General features: G+C 39.5%; 2 protein-coding genes across 2 annotated transcripts in view; one reads left to right on the top strand and one right to left on the bottom strand.

Moving 5' to 3' along the window:
• Nucleotides 1-14,770, top strand: part of MOB3B (MOB kinase activator 3B) — a 37,020-nt gene continuing 22,250 nt past the window's right edge. The window contains exon 1 of the mRNA XM_017735465.1: nt 1-46. The gene's annotated coding sequence lies outside the window, so the exon portion shown is untranslated. The remainder of the gene's footprint in view (nt 47-14,770) is intronic.
• Nucleotides 3,342-9,275, bottom strand: IFNK (interferon kappa). Its single transcript, XM_008634584.2, has 3 exons — nt 8,352-9,275; nt 7,027-7,834; nt 3,342-6,148 (listed from the first exon to the last, which is right to left on the bottom strand). The coding sequence occupies exon 2, from the start codon at nt 7,595-7,597 to the stop codon at nt 7,031-7,033; it is 567 nt and encodes a 188-aa protein (XP_008632806.2). The 5' UTR covers nt 7,598-7,834; nt 8,352-9,275; the 3' UTR covers nt 3,342-6,148; nt 7,027-7,030.

Here is a 14,770-nt window from a genome sequence, read left to right as displayed (position 1 = left end):
GCGCTTCGCTCCGAGCAGCAGCCGCTGGGCTACAGCCCGCGCGAAGGTGCGCTTTCCCAGCTGCTCCTCTTTCCTTTTATTTTTTGTGGGTTTTTTGTTTGTTTATTTGTTCGTTTCCCTTTCCCTCTCCCCGTCCCGTCTCAGAGGTAGGTCGCTGCGTGCTTCCTCCCGAGCTTCAGGAGCCGGCTCGGTGCTGCGCGGGAACCGCGGGCTGTCTTGGACCTGTTGCCCACAGCGGGTGCCCGACAGCGGGAGGGACGAGCTGGGCCCGGCTGGGCGCAGAGCTCTCGCCGCCTCGCTGCACTGTGCTCTGGCGCAGGGAGGCGAGGTCCGGAGCCCTGCATGCTGCTCCTGTTGTAACCGTATTGAGCAAAGGGATGGGAGATTCAGCCGGGAGCTTGTCTTCTCAGCAAACGCTGAGACACAGCCTCTTGAAAATGGCAATTTTGCTGCACTTTCTTTAATGCTGTGGGCGAAGTTAGTGTTTCAAGAAACCTGCCGTGCAGCTGATCTGCCAGGTCTTTTAGTTGTGGAAACAGAGGTTCAGGGTGCTGGATTTTACTTTTAGTTTGCAAGGTTACTCAAGGAAAAATGGTTTGTGTTAAACTCCTTGTTCCCTAGTGGAACACAGTGTTTGAAATCCCTGCAAGTCTTTGCAATCACAGTGTGACAGCCTGACAGCTGGCTTCTCAGAGACTGACCCAGGGTTTGTCATGGAGAAATGAGTACTTGCCAGTGCAAGGACTCGCAAGCCCTAGAGGTACCTCCCTGTTGAGTTAAAAGAGAAGAACTGTGGTGCAAGTACAGAGCGGCCCTGGTTAGCAGAGGCTCCTGCAGAGTCCTGCTTGAAGCTGATTGACCCTGCAGATCATCTGTCTTCTGCTGCCAGGTGGCATTTGAAGATGTAGAGGCCTTCTTGCTCCCATTTGATGGTCAAATCAGCCTGTTCTGGGGCTGGTTGTGGACAGCTTTCATAAATAAAATATTCTGATTGAATATTTTATTCATGTATGATTATCAAAAGGACAGAGGTGTTTGAGGACCCTTCCCACCCCTGATTAGATTTCAGTAATTTCTTGAATAGGCAGCGGGATTACTTCTATTCTCCAAGCCATCTGTATTTTACACACAGATATAATATGTATTTAATGGGCGATACTTGTGAGACAATCTTCTGGACATACCTAACTTGAAATTTTATGGACTGGTTGCACTGCAGTAGAAAGAGAAGAGCCTGTTTCCCTCTTTTCCACTGCAAAGCATGTTATTCAAGATTTGCAAACTTCTCTGAGTGGACCAATAGTTGTGACAGTTGTGCTTCCCTGCTCCGTGGGACACAGAAAAGAGCATTCCTGGAACACAAAAAAAACCCCACATAACAAAAAAACAAACCACACCAAAAAAAAAAACCAAAAACATCAGAAGGAGGAAACTGTTTTGTTGTGGTTTTTTGTTTGTGGTTTTTTTTGACAGAGAATATGCACATCTGAAAGAGGGGTGTAGGGTAGAAAGAAAGAAAGAAAAGGAGTACAAGGTAGAGTACAGTCAAGCAATACTGAGTTCCAGAAAGTGCTAAAGAGAAAAGGAGGTGGGTGCAGAATAGCATGATGTTGCTTGGCATCCAGCCTCTTGGAATGATGATTTTATACAGTTTGCTGGTGTGTTGGTGTAGTAGCTGGTGCTGCTTAGAACGCCTTAGTGAGTGATGTGAGACTTGGGACTGGACCAGATCACTTCAGGTTCTTTGCTGGTGTTTCTCTCCTGAAAAATATTCTTTATTAACTGCCAGCAAAATACTTGGCATTTTTAGGTCCCTGGGGAAAGTACTTGCGCTCTGTAATAGAAACAGAGAGAAGCAGAGAGGTCCAAGTGCCCTGGGAACAAGGATCACAGAGTCATTTGGAATAGCAGTTGTTTAAAAATGTTACAGGAAAAACCAGTACATGGTACTGGTCTTTGTTTTATATTTAGTCTTTATCAGTCGTTAGGTAAACTGAGATTTCAGATGGAATATTTTTTAGTCAAAACACAATGTTATTTTCATTCTTCTGTTTTAGGGTATTATCTCAGGATTAGATGCTTCAGTAGTACCTTTGACAGATAGATGAGTGTCTTGTGAGCCTCTTCTGAGCCAGGGACTTAGGCAAGGACTGTCCAGATAAGATAGACAGAGAAACCTAAAATGAGTAAAATATAACTGGAATTTTAAACTATGTACTCTAGAAGTAGATTTATTTCCAGAGAAATTTACACCATACTATTCCACTAAAGTGTTCTGGTGATGGGTAATTAGTATATTAGTATATTAAAGGAGAAATACTTACAATGAACTACAGGTATGGCTGAAGATCAGTTAATCAGTTATGCACAGAGTAACTGAGAGGTTCTTTTAAAGGCATTTGGACCAGACAAGGAAAGCAGAGGAGGTTTTGGTCACTGTTCTTGTTACCCAGTCTTGCTGCTACTGATGTCATGAAGATTTTTGCCTTTTCTTTTATACCCCTGTTATACCTTTTTACAACTTCTGTATTCCTAGTGCTTTTTGCCTACATTCTTGGACTTGTTTGTCAAGCTGAGAGACTAAGCATTTTAGAAGCTTCGTAGCCAGGGATCAGTGTGCCCCAGACCCCAAGGTCCTCTCCAGAACACATTCTGTAAACCAAGATAGAACCATCCAGGGGAAGGTTCCTTAGAGAAGGGGGCTCACTTGAGCCTCTCATTGGGGAATCTTTGATAGATATGCTAATTAGTAAAACCCATAATGTTATACCTGATCTTTTGGGGTGGGCATTTCGGTAGGGTGCATTTTGATGCACATGACCTGGACGTGTGCACCTGAGGATCCTTAAAATAAATACCAAGGTAAAATCCCTTTTCCCCATCTAACCGTGTATGACTCTTGATTTTAAGACCAGGAAAAGGCATCACCACACTCCCCTTTCTCTTTTGTGCTGGTTCTCAAATGCAATGGGTGTTCTTCCCTGATTTTAAATCTTTACCTTTGAACAAAAGTATGGATTTAACTTGTTTAGGTATTTTGGATAATTTTCTGTTGGTCTGATGGGCTCAGGAAAAGATTCAAAAAGTATTAAAGCAGGACAAGGATGTGAGATTGGAAAGAGGGAAAGGGAGGAAGAAAGGATGTAAAACTGGATCATCCTGTCTTGTGTACCATCAGTGTTGTTTGATTTACCCTGGAAAGATAAAAGGGGACTTAGGCTAATCAAGTAGCTTAATGGGAACACACTTTTTAAGAGCAGGGGGCTCTTTGGCCAAGAGTTTGTAAGATCTGTTTGATCTAGGAAATCTGTTGACAGTTTTAATTTAAGACATGTGCCGCTTCTGCTGTTGAGGGCATTTGCTTACCACACCAATACAATCAAAAAAATATTTTTGATTTTTGATTTTTTATTCTGAAGATTCCACATATCCTTATGCTGACAGAAATGCAGGTTTTTAATCCAGAAAGACTTTAGTAAATTCTGTGGATAGTATCATGCAGTATATCCAGGTGCTTGGTAGTAGATGACCACTTCCATCTTAAAAATAACTCTCTTTCCACTGTAGTGAACAATAGTCTTGGATTTTTGTTTTTGTGATTTAGTACTTACTACCATTGGGGCATACAAAAACCAAAAAAAATATGCAGCTCTAAAGTTTTAAAGCAAATTCTAGCAGATAGATGAGTGCAGTCTCTGAACCAGTGACTGGAGAGGGTGATGAACAGGTGTTTAAAGCAGCTTCATGAGCCCTGATACCAGGCCTTGACTGGGTGGTACTTCCAGTGTGCTGAAACTGGAAAAGTGTGACTGGGTGCTGATTTCCTGCCCTTTGGTAATTCATTCCTTACTTCAGCTCTTCATCTTGGGAGAATTGCAATTTATCTTTTCCAGCTCACAACTATCTGTATTTCAAAGTAGTACAGCCTTTCACTGATCAGTACAATATGGTACAAATGTTAGCAGTGATCGTTTCAGGTGGTGCTTCCCTGCAGAATATGAACTTTCACTTTTTCTGCTTTTAGCCAGGAGAAAAATCAAGAGGATCTTGAAATGTAGTCAATTGGTTTTTTCTTAAAAGAAATTAAGTGGCTGTGAAATTGTTACTAATTCTAAGAATGATAGAATACTATTTTCACTTTCCCATTTTAGTGTCTTTCTCCCAGCCCACCCCCTTGTGTTCTTATACCCACTGGCATGGTATTAGAGTGCTTGATTAAGGTAGACATTGAAGTGATGTCTATTCACAGGGATATCAAAGCCAATACACTAAAAAAACCTGAACAAACAGATGTGGTTTTGTTTCTTTTGGTCTCCAGTTACAGCAGTCATAAAAAGTTACAAAAAAGTTTAATCGTAAGAGTTATGTGTAAAACAGTAGTCTAGAATTTTTCATAGAAACATTCAGTACTTAATTTTTAAGTACTCATGTAAGGAAAAAAAGTCAAGACTTAGTTATTTGACTTCAAATAGTAGAAGACCATATTCAGTTTCAGAAAATGCAACTCTTTCCACAGGAGTAGAAAGTTGTGTATTGGTTTGTCATGGAGGGTTAAGACTGAATTCCAGGTAAGAAATGTGAAAAAAGTATTGGTTACAGTTATTCTTTTTTCTTCCATAAGACACAGTTAACTTTAACTTGTAAAAGCACAGGTTTTTTACAGAGAGCTAGCATAGGCAGTTCTTAAACAACTGTGTTCCCTATAAATGCTTAGCTGACATCAGTTAGGTAAGCTTCCCTGGATACCCCAAATTTGCATCTAATGAGGTCTCTATTTCCCCCTTTCAAAAAAACCCAACTAGCCTGCATTTTGGGAGTGTGAGTCACAACTGACAATAGGGAATTCATGAGTTAATAGGCATTATCTATTTTATATTGATGGAAGTACCTTCCCAGAAGAACAGATGAAGGAAGTGAATGTTTCCACACTGTCCAAGGATGGGCTTTTTTTAGGTCATGGTGCTGTCATTACCTAACCAAAACGTGCTGTGATCCCATGAAGAACTGATAGAATCCAGTTGGAATCCAGTAGACTCTGCAAGGTTGTTACCAGTGGTATCTGCTGAAGCTTCTGCTGACTCCTGACATTTTAGAGACTGGAATCCAAGTGCAGAACAGAGCACAGAAAGCACAATATAAATATAGGTACACTGATACAACCTTACATCATCTTGCCTGATACATTATGCATAGGGAAACCTCAAGGTCATGGGCTTCAGTTCGTCACCTTCCTTGAGTTTAGTATCCGAAGTTGGTTTATGTTAATTCCCCACAGTAACCACACATTAAAAGCAGCAATTAAAAAAAAAAATCAGAATTAAATGTACTTGAACGTATTTTGCAGACATCAAACCTCACTTAAGTGTCAACATAGTTGCCAAGTGTTTAAATTAATAAAAGAGACTGATTATTGAAGTTGGGAACATTATCTATGTGCCAAACTGATCTTATGTTCCCTATACGACCAGTTAAGAACTAAGCTCTTCTGTTGGTGATTGAAAGCAGAATTATATTCAGGAGTCTGAAACCCATTCTTTCCTCCCTGACTCTGTAAAGCAGGAGCATGTGAGAGGAAAGTGGGTGGGCCTGATCTCCCTAGCCCAGTGTCTAATTTGGGTGCCTAAAATTAGGCAGTTGTAAATACCCTGTTGTTGCATTCCTGGAATAAGGAATGATACCATTCCATTACAATAGCTGCATGCAGAATAAGTTTCCCTTTCTTTTTTTCCACCCAAAGTCGGGAGGGATTTTAAGATACATATTTGATTTGAATAAAGGAAAGGAAGGCAACCCGAGTTACAGTCCAGCCCTCAAACTTCTTAGCAAAATGTTGACATTCTGTCCTCAGGTAACGGTAACAGTACATTGGAATTTTTTGTCAAAATAGTCCCTTTTTCTTCCCCAGTTCCAGAAGGCACAGAAATATATTAACTCTTTTCTTCTTAGATTCCAATTGGACACATTCCATTTATGATAAAAATATATAAGGAATGAGATATGCTTGAAGATGAGGTGGAAAAAATCCATGTCAGAAGTCATCCAGTTTTCTAATATATATAGGGAGTGGTACAGAGATCATAGGGTATTCAAGGTGTCTTGAGTAACAGTTAAACTGATGAAGATGGTAACTTGTACTGCTTGGTTCTGCCTGAATGAAGGAAAGAAAGATGGGAGAGGAATGGAAGAAATTTGTTAATATCTGTGTTCATACAGTAGTTCTTTTAAAATTAATTTTGTCTGCTTATGAACTTGAAGCACATTGAATGTGTACATATTTTACATAGTGTTGTGAATCATGTCCTGAAAATCTATGCTGTAGTTATTCAATATGCTGTATAGAAAGCTGTATATAAATCTATCTATATATCTCATATATATAAAAATATATATTTCTTATTATATATAAATATAATAATATCTCCATATAAATATATTTGGAGAAATAGAAATATATCTCCATAGGCTATGAAGACAATTATACTTGTAAAATAAGAATCAAAGCTGGTAATTGACTTTTCTTGTTTGGGAGGACTACCTATCATTATTTTTTTAGTTTAAAGATGTCTTGGTCATCTTAAATTCTCATCTATTTTGCAATTTAGGATCTTCATGGTGTACAAGACTACAGGAAGGTCTGTCTGCTTTATGCATGTCTGCATCGTGTACTTTTTTCCTGAATTAGTGAAATAATGCAAAAATAAAATCTATGCAGTGTCCACATGTAGATTTTTCAGGTTGTAAAACAACTGTTATATTATGTGTAAAGACCACAAAACCTTTTTTTGTAGTGCAAAGAGACAATACAGGAGCAATATCCACTTGTATTCTTAAAGAGCTTGTCTACCACAGAAGCAGTGATGCCAAGTACCCTTTCATTTGAGTACTCTGCAGGTTTAACTTAGAGCACAAGTTTGAAAACAAGCCCCAGCTATCAATTTGAAAATTATTAAAATGTGGAAATGAAAAACCTATCAAGAAGGGGGAAATTATTGTATTATTAAAAAGAAACAAAACAGAAGATTTTACCTCTTTATGTAGTTTTTTTTTTCAAAAGACTGTCAAAAATTATAATACATGTTCTCAATTCCATTTGAACTGCTTCCCAGGAACAATGGCTGTATTGCTTATCTTTTAGGAAATTGGTGATTCTTTGAAAGTACTTTTTTATGCTGTATGTAGAGCTTTTTAGGATCCATGTTTGAAAAGTGTTTCTTGCCTTTGATTGCTCTTCTGACATACATGTTTCCAGTTCTTCAATTTGATGATGAATTCCATTCTGGAATTTCTCAATCTTGCTTGTATTCCAAGCATCAACATGAGGATTTTTGCTAAATAGTTGGAAGATCTGTTGAAGGAACTCATAGATGATCCTTATAATGTTCTTCTGTGTGACCCTGGTAATCTCCATGGAGAATCTGAAATCAGTTGTTTCGCTGAGGCATTGCTGAGGAAAATAACCACCCATTTTCCACAGAAAGTTCATTATATGGTAGTTCACTTTGGTTCCTTGGAAAAGACAAACTGAACATGAGATTTTGATGTACAATGCCAGTATAATGCAAATTTGCACTAAACTTCTCTGAGCCATGATGGTCATCCTGATGAAGCAGTCAGCACTATTGTCCTTTCCTTTTTGCAGATCTGTCAGCTTGCAGTTTCTTGGTTGTCTTGTCTTGCTCACATGCTTCTCTTTCACATCTCTGAATTTATTTTATCTGTATGACATGCTGGGTATTACTCACTGTGTAGGAATTGCTCTTTCTATCAACTATGGTCCTGCCAAGGTTTTCAGTTTCACACAGTTGCAAAGGTTTTGCTCATTTCTGCTTTGACTCTGTTTAATTGAAAAATGAGTAAATCAGTCAATCTAGTGATTCAGAGGGTATTGGCAGATTAACAGGCTAGAATCTGGTAAGAGCATTACATCTGCTCACATTCTTACTAGAAGAGGCAGTCCTGCTTGAGAAATTTTACTTTTATTCTTAAATTGGAAATGACAGTGGAAAAGAATCACATCCCTAGCTAACATATATGCAATCAAAGCAAGATGTAATTTTGTTGATTTAACAACAAATATCTTTTTAGTAGGATAAATTGTTTTGTTTGGGGAATGGCTTAAATTTTATTAGCAGAATAACCTTGTTGTTGACACAACATTGACTCACTAGGAGCATATGTTGCTATGACTATGTTGGCAAAAAAAATCAGTGCATACAACTCTTAAGACAGATGCCTTTTTCTCCAAAATCTTTGATAGTTCACTGTTTAGAGTAGCTTTGTTCTGCTTCATCACTTGATGAATCAGTCTCAATTTTTAGATGCATTAAGTAAAAAAAAGAGGAATTCCTTACCTTTCAGAGTAAGAAAACTGTGGTTCCGAAGCTTCCTCCTGTTGTCTGAAGTTCTTCACCTGGTGTGTGAGAGAGAGTCTGGCTCTTCTTATCCACTGAAATGCAAAAGAAAGCATCTTTTAAATCCAAACCAGTCAAATAAGTATTTGTCCACAGTTATTTGGTTTATTGCTTTTAAATCCTGTTCCTTCTGACTCTCTTGTTCCTCTGAGGTCTGGGTCATTAGTAAACAGATTTGAGCCTTCTGTGCCTTTTCTTATGAGATATATAGAGCTTTCTAACTCAAGCATTTAACTTGCATAATAAATCTCATCCTACAAAGGACGGGGACGTTCTGGCATATAGAAACTCATGAGTCAGTTTAGTGTCTCCAGTTGTCCACTCTGTGAGTTGTAGGAATGGCCATAGAACTGCCCCAAAAATCAGTGCTGTAACTTTACTGAGCCCTTACAGATAGTTTTTACTGAATATGTGGCTCTGCTATTTATCAAAAGTTCATTGTTTCTCTGGTTTTACTGGAACTAGAGGGTCTATTGGGGATTCCTCGATATTTTCCCTGGTCTCCTCATTCATTGTAAAAAATTCTCCAGTATCATAATGTTTGCATCTTTTCAATGACCCTTACTGCCTACAAATATCACATTTATTCAGACCAAAAGTGTGTGTGTGTTTGTGCAGGGAAAGTAGGGGCCTTTCAGGCCCCAAGCCCCCTGCTTGTTCTGCTTATTTCACCTTTGTAATGCCAGTCTCTTTTCTTTCCACAGCAACATGGTAATCAATCTAGCCTGAGTATGCCCCCAGTTGGGGTTATCGGTTAACACTTTCCAAAGGCTGATACATTCCTTCAGGATTCTCTCAGTACAAACCAACAGATCACTTCCAATTCAACAAACACAAAATATAAAAAAGGACATGTATAAAACCTGGCAGACCCTTGTTGCTTGTTTTAAAGATGCCTGTATCACTGGTTGATTATTTCCCTGAGTCTGGCCAGCAACAGGACTAAAATCCTTACTTCCCATATGCTCTTTATTTTGATCCATATTCTCTTTATCCATCCCGACTCTAATGTTATATGGTGTGAAAAGGAGGGAACTAACATTCACACATCTTCTGCCTCATTCCCTCTGGAACATACAATCTTTGCCTTTTTCTATTTCTCCTTAGTACTTGGTATCAGCGTGTCTCATTCCAGCATACACCTTTTCTGAATACCTGGGTCTCTACACAATGTCATAAACCATCAACATAAATCAAAACTGATCCCATTTACCAAGTCAGCAGTAAAACATCAACTCCAAGATAAAACTGCAACAAACCATTTTCCCCATTCTCTGACTTATGAGGCATCCACCACTGATTACAGTATTTATTCATTTTATCTTTAGTTATTGGATCTCCCCCGGTTACTCCAGTTTTTCAAAATAAAACCCCAAGGGCTACAGGGTGGCATTGCTGTCTGGTTTGCCAATACCCAGTTGCCCAATTTCTTTATCCTTAGGTCCAGACCTCCAACACAAATAATTTTTTACTCTCTGCTCCGACTCCTTGTCGTCAGAGAAAGGACAAGCACTGTCTCCTATCATGCAGTTTTGTGTGTAACAATTTTAAAGCCTAGGCATTTATTTATTTATTTCTCAGTTCTGATCCCCTGTTGTTAGTTACACGCTGCTCTGACCTCATGGCAGCAAAGATAGGAGGACCCCTCCCCTCTTTCACACATTGTTTTTGTTGTGTAGTGACAGTTACTGTTCCAAACCTTCCTTATCCAATTTACACAGAGCTTGAAGTTTTCAAGTACCAACCCTGCTGGTCAATTACAACAAAATAAAATTTGATACTCACCAGTCCAGAAATTCACACCACTTTCCCTTGCTCAAATACCTCTGGAGTGTTACACCTTTGAGCTGCTCACTGCCTCAATACTGGAGAGGATTTGATGGAGTCTCCAGTCAAACTGGTCCAAATCCTTTCTGATCTGTTTCTCTTTAGCTGGGGACAAGAAGATGATCCAGGAAAGGCTTTTTAGCTCTCCCATTTGGTTCACCAAGACTGTCGTCCCAAAATGGATTCTTTCACCTGTTAATGCAAGAGGCTGATCCATGTATAGAGCTGAGGTATTTGATTTATTTACAGTTCTGCACAGGAAGGGGTGCTGGGTGGCAAACCCACAAACCCAGCACATAGGCTATCAAACTTTTTACTATTCCTACATTTTAGCAAACAAAGGCATTAATGTTCATTCATTACAAGTTACATAGTTCTCTTATTAAAATTAATATTAATTAGTATTCTATCTTCTCTTGGTTAAATGATTCCCTTGCTTCTTTTGCTAATTAGTCTGCATGCTCAGTCTTTCTCTTCTGTCAGTCAGTGGGTTTCTTGAGTCTTTTTCCCTTGCCAGAATTACCTTTTACCCAGTTGGAGTGTTGGCTTTTTTACTTCTTTATCTTGGGAGTTCTGCCAAATGACCTTGTGGCCTATAAATTCTGCATTGTGTCCACTCTCAGTGGTGCATCCTTCTCCCTCAGCTCTGCTAACCTCCTGCTAGGTCTGTGTTCGCCGAAGCATGACTATTAACACGACTTATTATTAACTTTAACAAGACTTTTTTACAGACAAGTAATTCATCTTTCTAGTACGTAGATATCACTTCCATTAAAACAAGCTCTCAAGGAGACTGAATTCACTTGTGTTGGTAGCAAAATGTCCCATCTTCAGGACTACTCCAGCTGGGGTAATGCTGGAATTTGTCTTCCAGTCTCTGGCTGATGTACTTCTCTGACTATCAAGTCTTTGGGTCAGGTTATAGTAGGACCGCAGATAGCCACCACTGGATGAATTGTAAGCATCTGAATCAGTCTGAGCCTTTGATAATGACAGTTCTAAGAAAGTGCCACATAAGCACTGTGGCTTGAAATGGAAGTGCTTGGTTGGCACCTGAATGTGCATTAGCAAAGTGCCATGTTTCTATATATCACTCATCTCCTCTAGTGCAGTACCAGCACTGGTTCCTGTAATCACAATGTAGGAAGTCACTGGTGGTTGAAAAGGGAGACTGAGTTGAACATTAAGATAAGCAAAAATTACAAAGTATTTAGGCGGCCGATTTGCTTTTCTTCTTGTGGGAATCGTTATGGATTGCTAATTCTAAAAGTGAACCAAAGTGATTCATCTTTATGTTATTCAGCCTGCATCATTACAGGAATATTTGAAAAAGAATATGGAAAATGTATAAGCTCAGAAATATTTGATGTTGTCCTGATTTTGTGTGGGATGGGGTTAGTTTTTTTCCTAATTGCAGGTACAGTGCTGTATTTTAGATTCAACAGGACAATAATGTTGATAAAACACTAACGATTTGGCTGTTGCTGTCAGTACTGTTGTTTCCTGTGCTCTGCCAGTGAGCAGGTTCACAAGAAACTGGAAGGGAGCCCAGCCCAGCTGGAAGGTCAGCCAGGACAGCTGACCTGAACTAGTCAAAGGGGTATTCCACACCACAGAACATCATGCCCAGTGTATAAACTGGGGGGAGTTGTACAGGAGCTGCAGATCTGTCACTGCCAGTGGGTGATGAGCAATTTTATTGTGCATCACTTACCTTTCTTGGATTTTATTCCTCTTTATCACTATTTTTGTGGTTGTTGTTGTTTATCATTATGATGATGATGATGCTGTATTTTGTGTCACTTATTAAACTGTTCTTATTTGAACCTACACGTTTCACTTTTCTTTCAGATTTTCCTTCCCACTGGGGAAGGGGGAGAAGTGAGTGAGTGGCTGTGTGGTTCTTGATTGCCAGCTGGGGTTAAACCATGACCGATGCAAGCAGTGAAGGAATTCCATGATGATCTTGAGATTAGAAAGTGTTTTGTTAAAAGAAAAATAAATCCTGTTGATGGTTGGGAGGACCCGTTATAGTCTGACAGAGTGCAAGATTGCTGTGGATAAGCAGTTTCTTTAGCAAACCAGCGGGTGACTTCAGCAGTTACACAGTAGTATCCTAGTAATATAGTAACTCTCCCACAGTTATTCTTGTTCTACTTCTGCTGATGCTAACGTTGTGTTTATACTGTGGTGTTGGCACAAATTGTCTACCCAGGGGTCTTCAGAGAAGTTAATTTATGAATGAAATTTGTGGAAGGGATGTGTTTGAAAGACTGGACAGAGAATCAGGAGGGCTATGGTAGATTTAGTGCATTGATTTGCCACAGATGTCTTTTTGGTTTTAATTTGGTGTACATGTGTATGGATCTTTTGCATTAAATGGAACATTGATTTAAATCAAGTAAGGACCAGTAGTTTGATGTACTATAGCAACATGAGAAACAGCTTAGTGCTTCATGACAAAGGTGGATCTGATTCACTGTTCTGTGTTTGTATTCTGTTTATACACTGTCACCCCTCTTTTCTTTCCATTGTCATTTCATAGGAGACCCATGAAATATTTGATTGTTGTGGAAAAAAATTAAAATTTCAAGGGGAGATTAGGCAGTATGAAGTGGTTGTAAGTGATGAAGGACAGAGTATACTGTGTAAAAACCTTCAGTTCAGGGTTGGGGATCAGACACCTGTTGGCTTTGTGCAGCTTATCTAAGGACAGGTCAGGACGATTGCTTCTCAGAGTAGCTGTGTTGTCCCTACCTAATATTATATATAACCCCCCTAATTTGGGAACATCTGAGAACCCACATGGAGATTACCACCTTGTAAATCAGAACTCTTCTTCCCTGAAAGCAGAGAAAGGACATACACATTCTACCTTGTAGTGCAAACCATCCACCCTGTGACCAAGCACCTCACACTGGTTCTCTCCTTGCCTCTTTCTGTAAATAAACAAATGCTTTTCCTGTGAGAATGACATGAGTGGCTTGAATGAATAAATCAGAAACTATGCATCTGTGCTTTGGTTTCTGCGCTTCAGGGTTTTGCATTTTATTGTGTTCTTGCCTCCTAAACACTTCTCTGAGGTCTGGTCGATGGACCAAGAGTTGCTGAAAGAACCATTTTTTTGTCTAGTGAGATAGAATATGGGGTTTGGGTTTCAGTTTTTTGGTTGCTTGCTTTTGTCAACAACAACAACAATAATAGTAATTTTTAAAATCTCTCTGTCACAGGTTTTGTAGGTCTGTAACAAATGTGAGCATTAAAATGTCCTGCTGTTGTGCTCACATTGGCTGTCATGCTTCATGAAGGCTAAAGAACTTTTGGTCTGAGGATCCCACTTTGTGCTAAAGCAGATGAGGATATGAAAATTTTGTGGCTCAGGCGGGAGCTGAAAACAAAATCCAGAGGATAAATCTGAAGGTCTAGTACAAAGGACTAGGAGTCAACTGAATGGAACTGAGATCCCAGATCTGTATTCACCTAAATGATACCTAGCTTCAAAGTTTCTTAGTTTTCCTCTGTTCTAACTACATCTTTACAAAGTAGATATATCTAGTTAGTACATGTCTTGTGAGTGTTATACAGTTTTACCCAGGCTGTTTGTCAAGATTGTCTAGTGAAAGCATTGTGAGAAATGATGAAAAAAGCAGAAAAAAAAAAAAAAAGGCTGAGGCCTGAAAATCTGTTTTGATTTTGGGCAACCCTAAATTCTGAGAGAGATGCTACTTTAGCTTCTATATTGTCTTTGTTTCCCTCAGCATTGCCCTCTTTTCTTGCTTAACAAGTAAAAGTGATAAACTGTTAGTTTATGTGATAAAAACTTGCCTGTGCTCCACAAGGTAGGACAGAGAAACATTGGCAGGTGGAGAAGCTTTAGTAACCCTTTCTCCAGCTGCTCCTAGCCCCATCACCAGAGCCTATCTCCTCAAGCCCAGAGGAGCACAAGGGACAGTGACAGGCAGAGACCCAATGTAAGGATTCTGAGGAAAGGCCCCTTCCACCATTGTCCTGGGGCAGCCTCACCCTCAGGATGTGGGAGAGAAATGCATCAAGATGAGTCAATGCTGGAGCACCTCACAGACTTCCTGGTTTTGCTGCCTGAAGATAGAGGACACATTGCAGCATACAGAGGAAGACTGTTTCAGGATTACACAGGACTTATTATGGGATGTTTAGGGGAGAAACCAAAGGCAGGGAAAGGGATAGAACTAGATTGTTTGGGAAGGAAAAAGCATGTGAAAAGAGAGGGATGAAAAGGACTGGTCATGTTTAAAAAGCAGCTGGTCAAAACACTGCTCTATTGTGTCCTGAAGAGCTTTATGCCCTCCCAATAAACTCAATTTCTAAATATTTTCTCGGATGAGGGACTGTTTGACTTTCCAAAGGAATTTCCATCTGGCTGCATTGTCAGACTCTTTGAGTTAGACTTCTGTGACTAGTGTTCTCATCTGCTTGTAATCAATTGTAATAAACAGACTAATGTTATTGTTCATCCTTCTGTAAGAAGGTCATCTTGGCAGCTAGTGAAAGAG

The sequence above is a fragment of the Corvus brachyrhynchos genome, unplaced genomic scaffold (genome assembly GCF_000691975.1).
Source record: "Corvus brachyrhynchos isolate BGI_N302 unplaced genomic scaffold, ASM69197v1 scaffold22, whole genome shotgun sequence".
In the NCBI taxonomy this organism is placed as follows: domain Eukaryota; kingdom Metazoa; phylum Chordata; class Aves; order Passeriformes; family Corvidae; genus Corvus; species Corvus brachyrhynchos.
This window is presented reverse-complemented; position numbering and strand designations above follow the sequence as displayed.

What these genes read in the sequence shown, in the direction of transcription:
- IFNK (XM_008634584.2), bottom strand. Translation starts at nt 7,597, where the DNA reads ATGACCATCATGGCTCAGAGAAGTTTAGTGCAAATTTGCATTATACTG.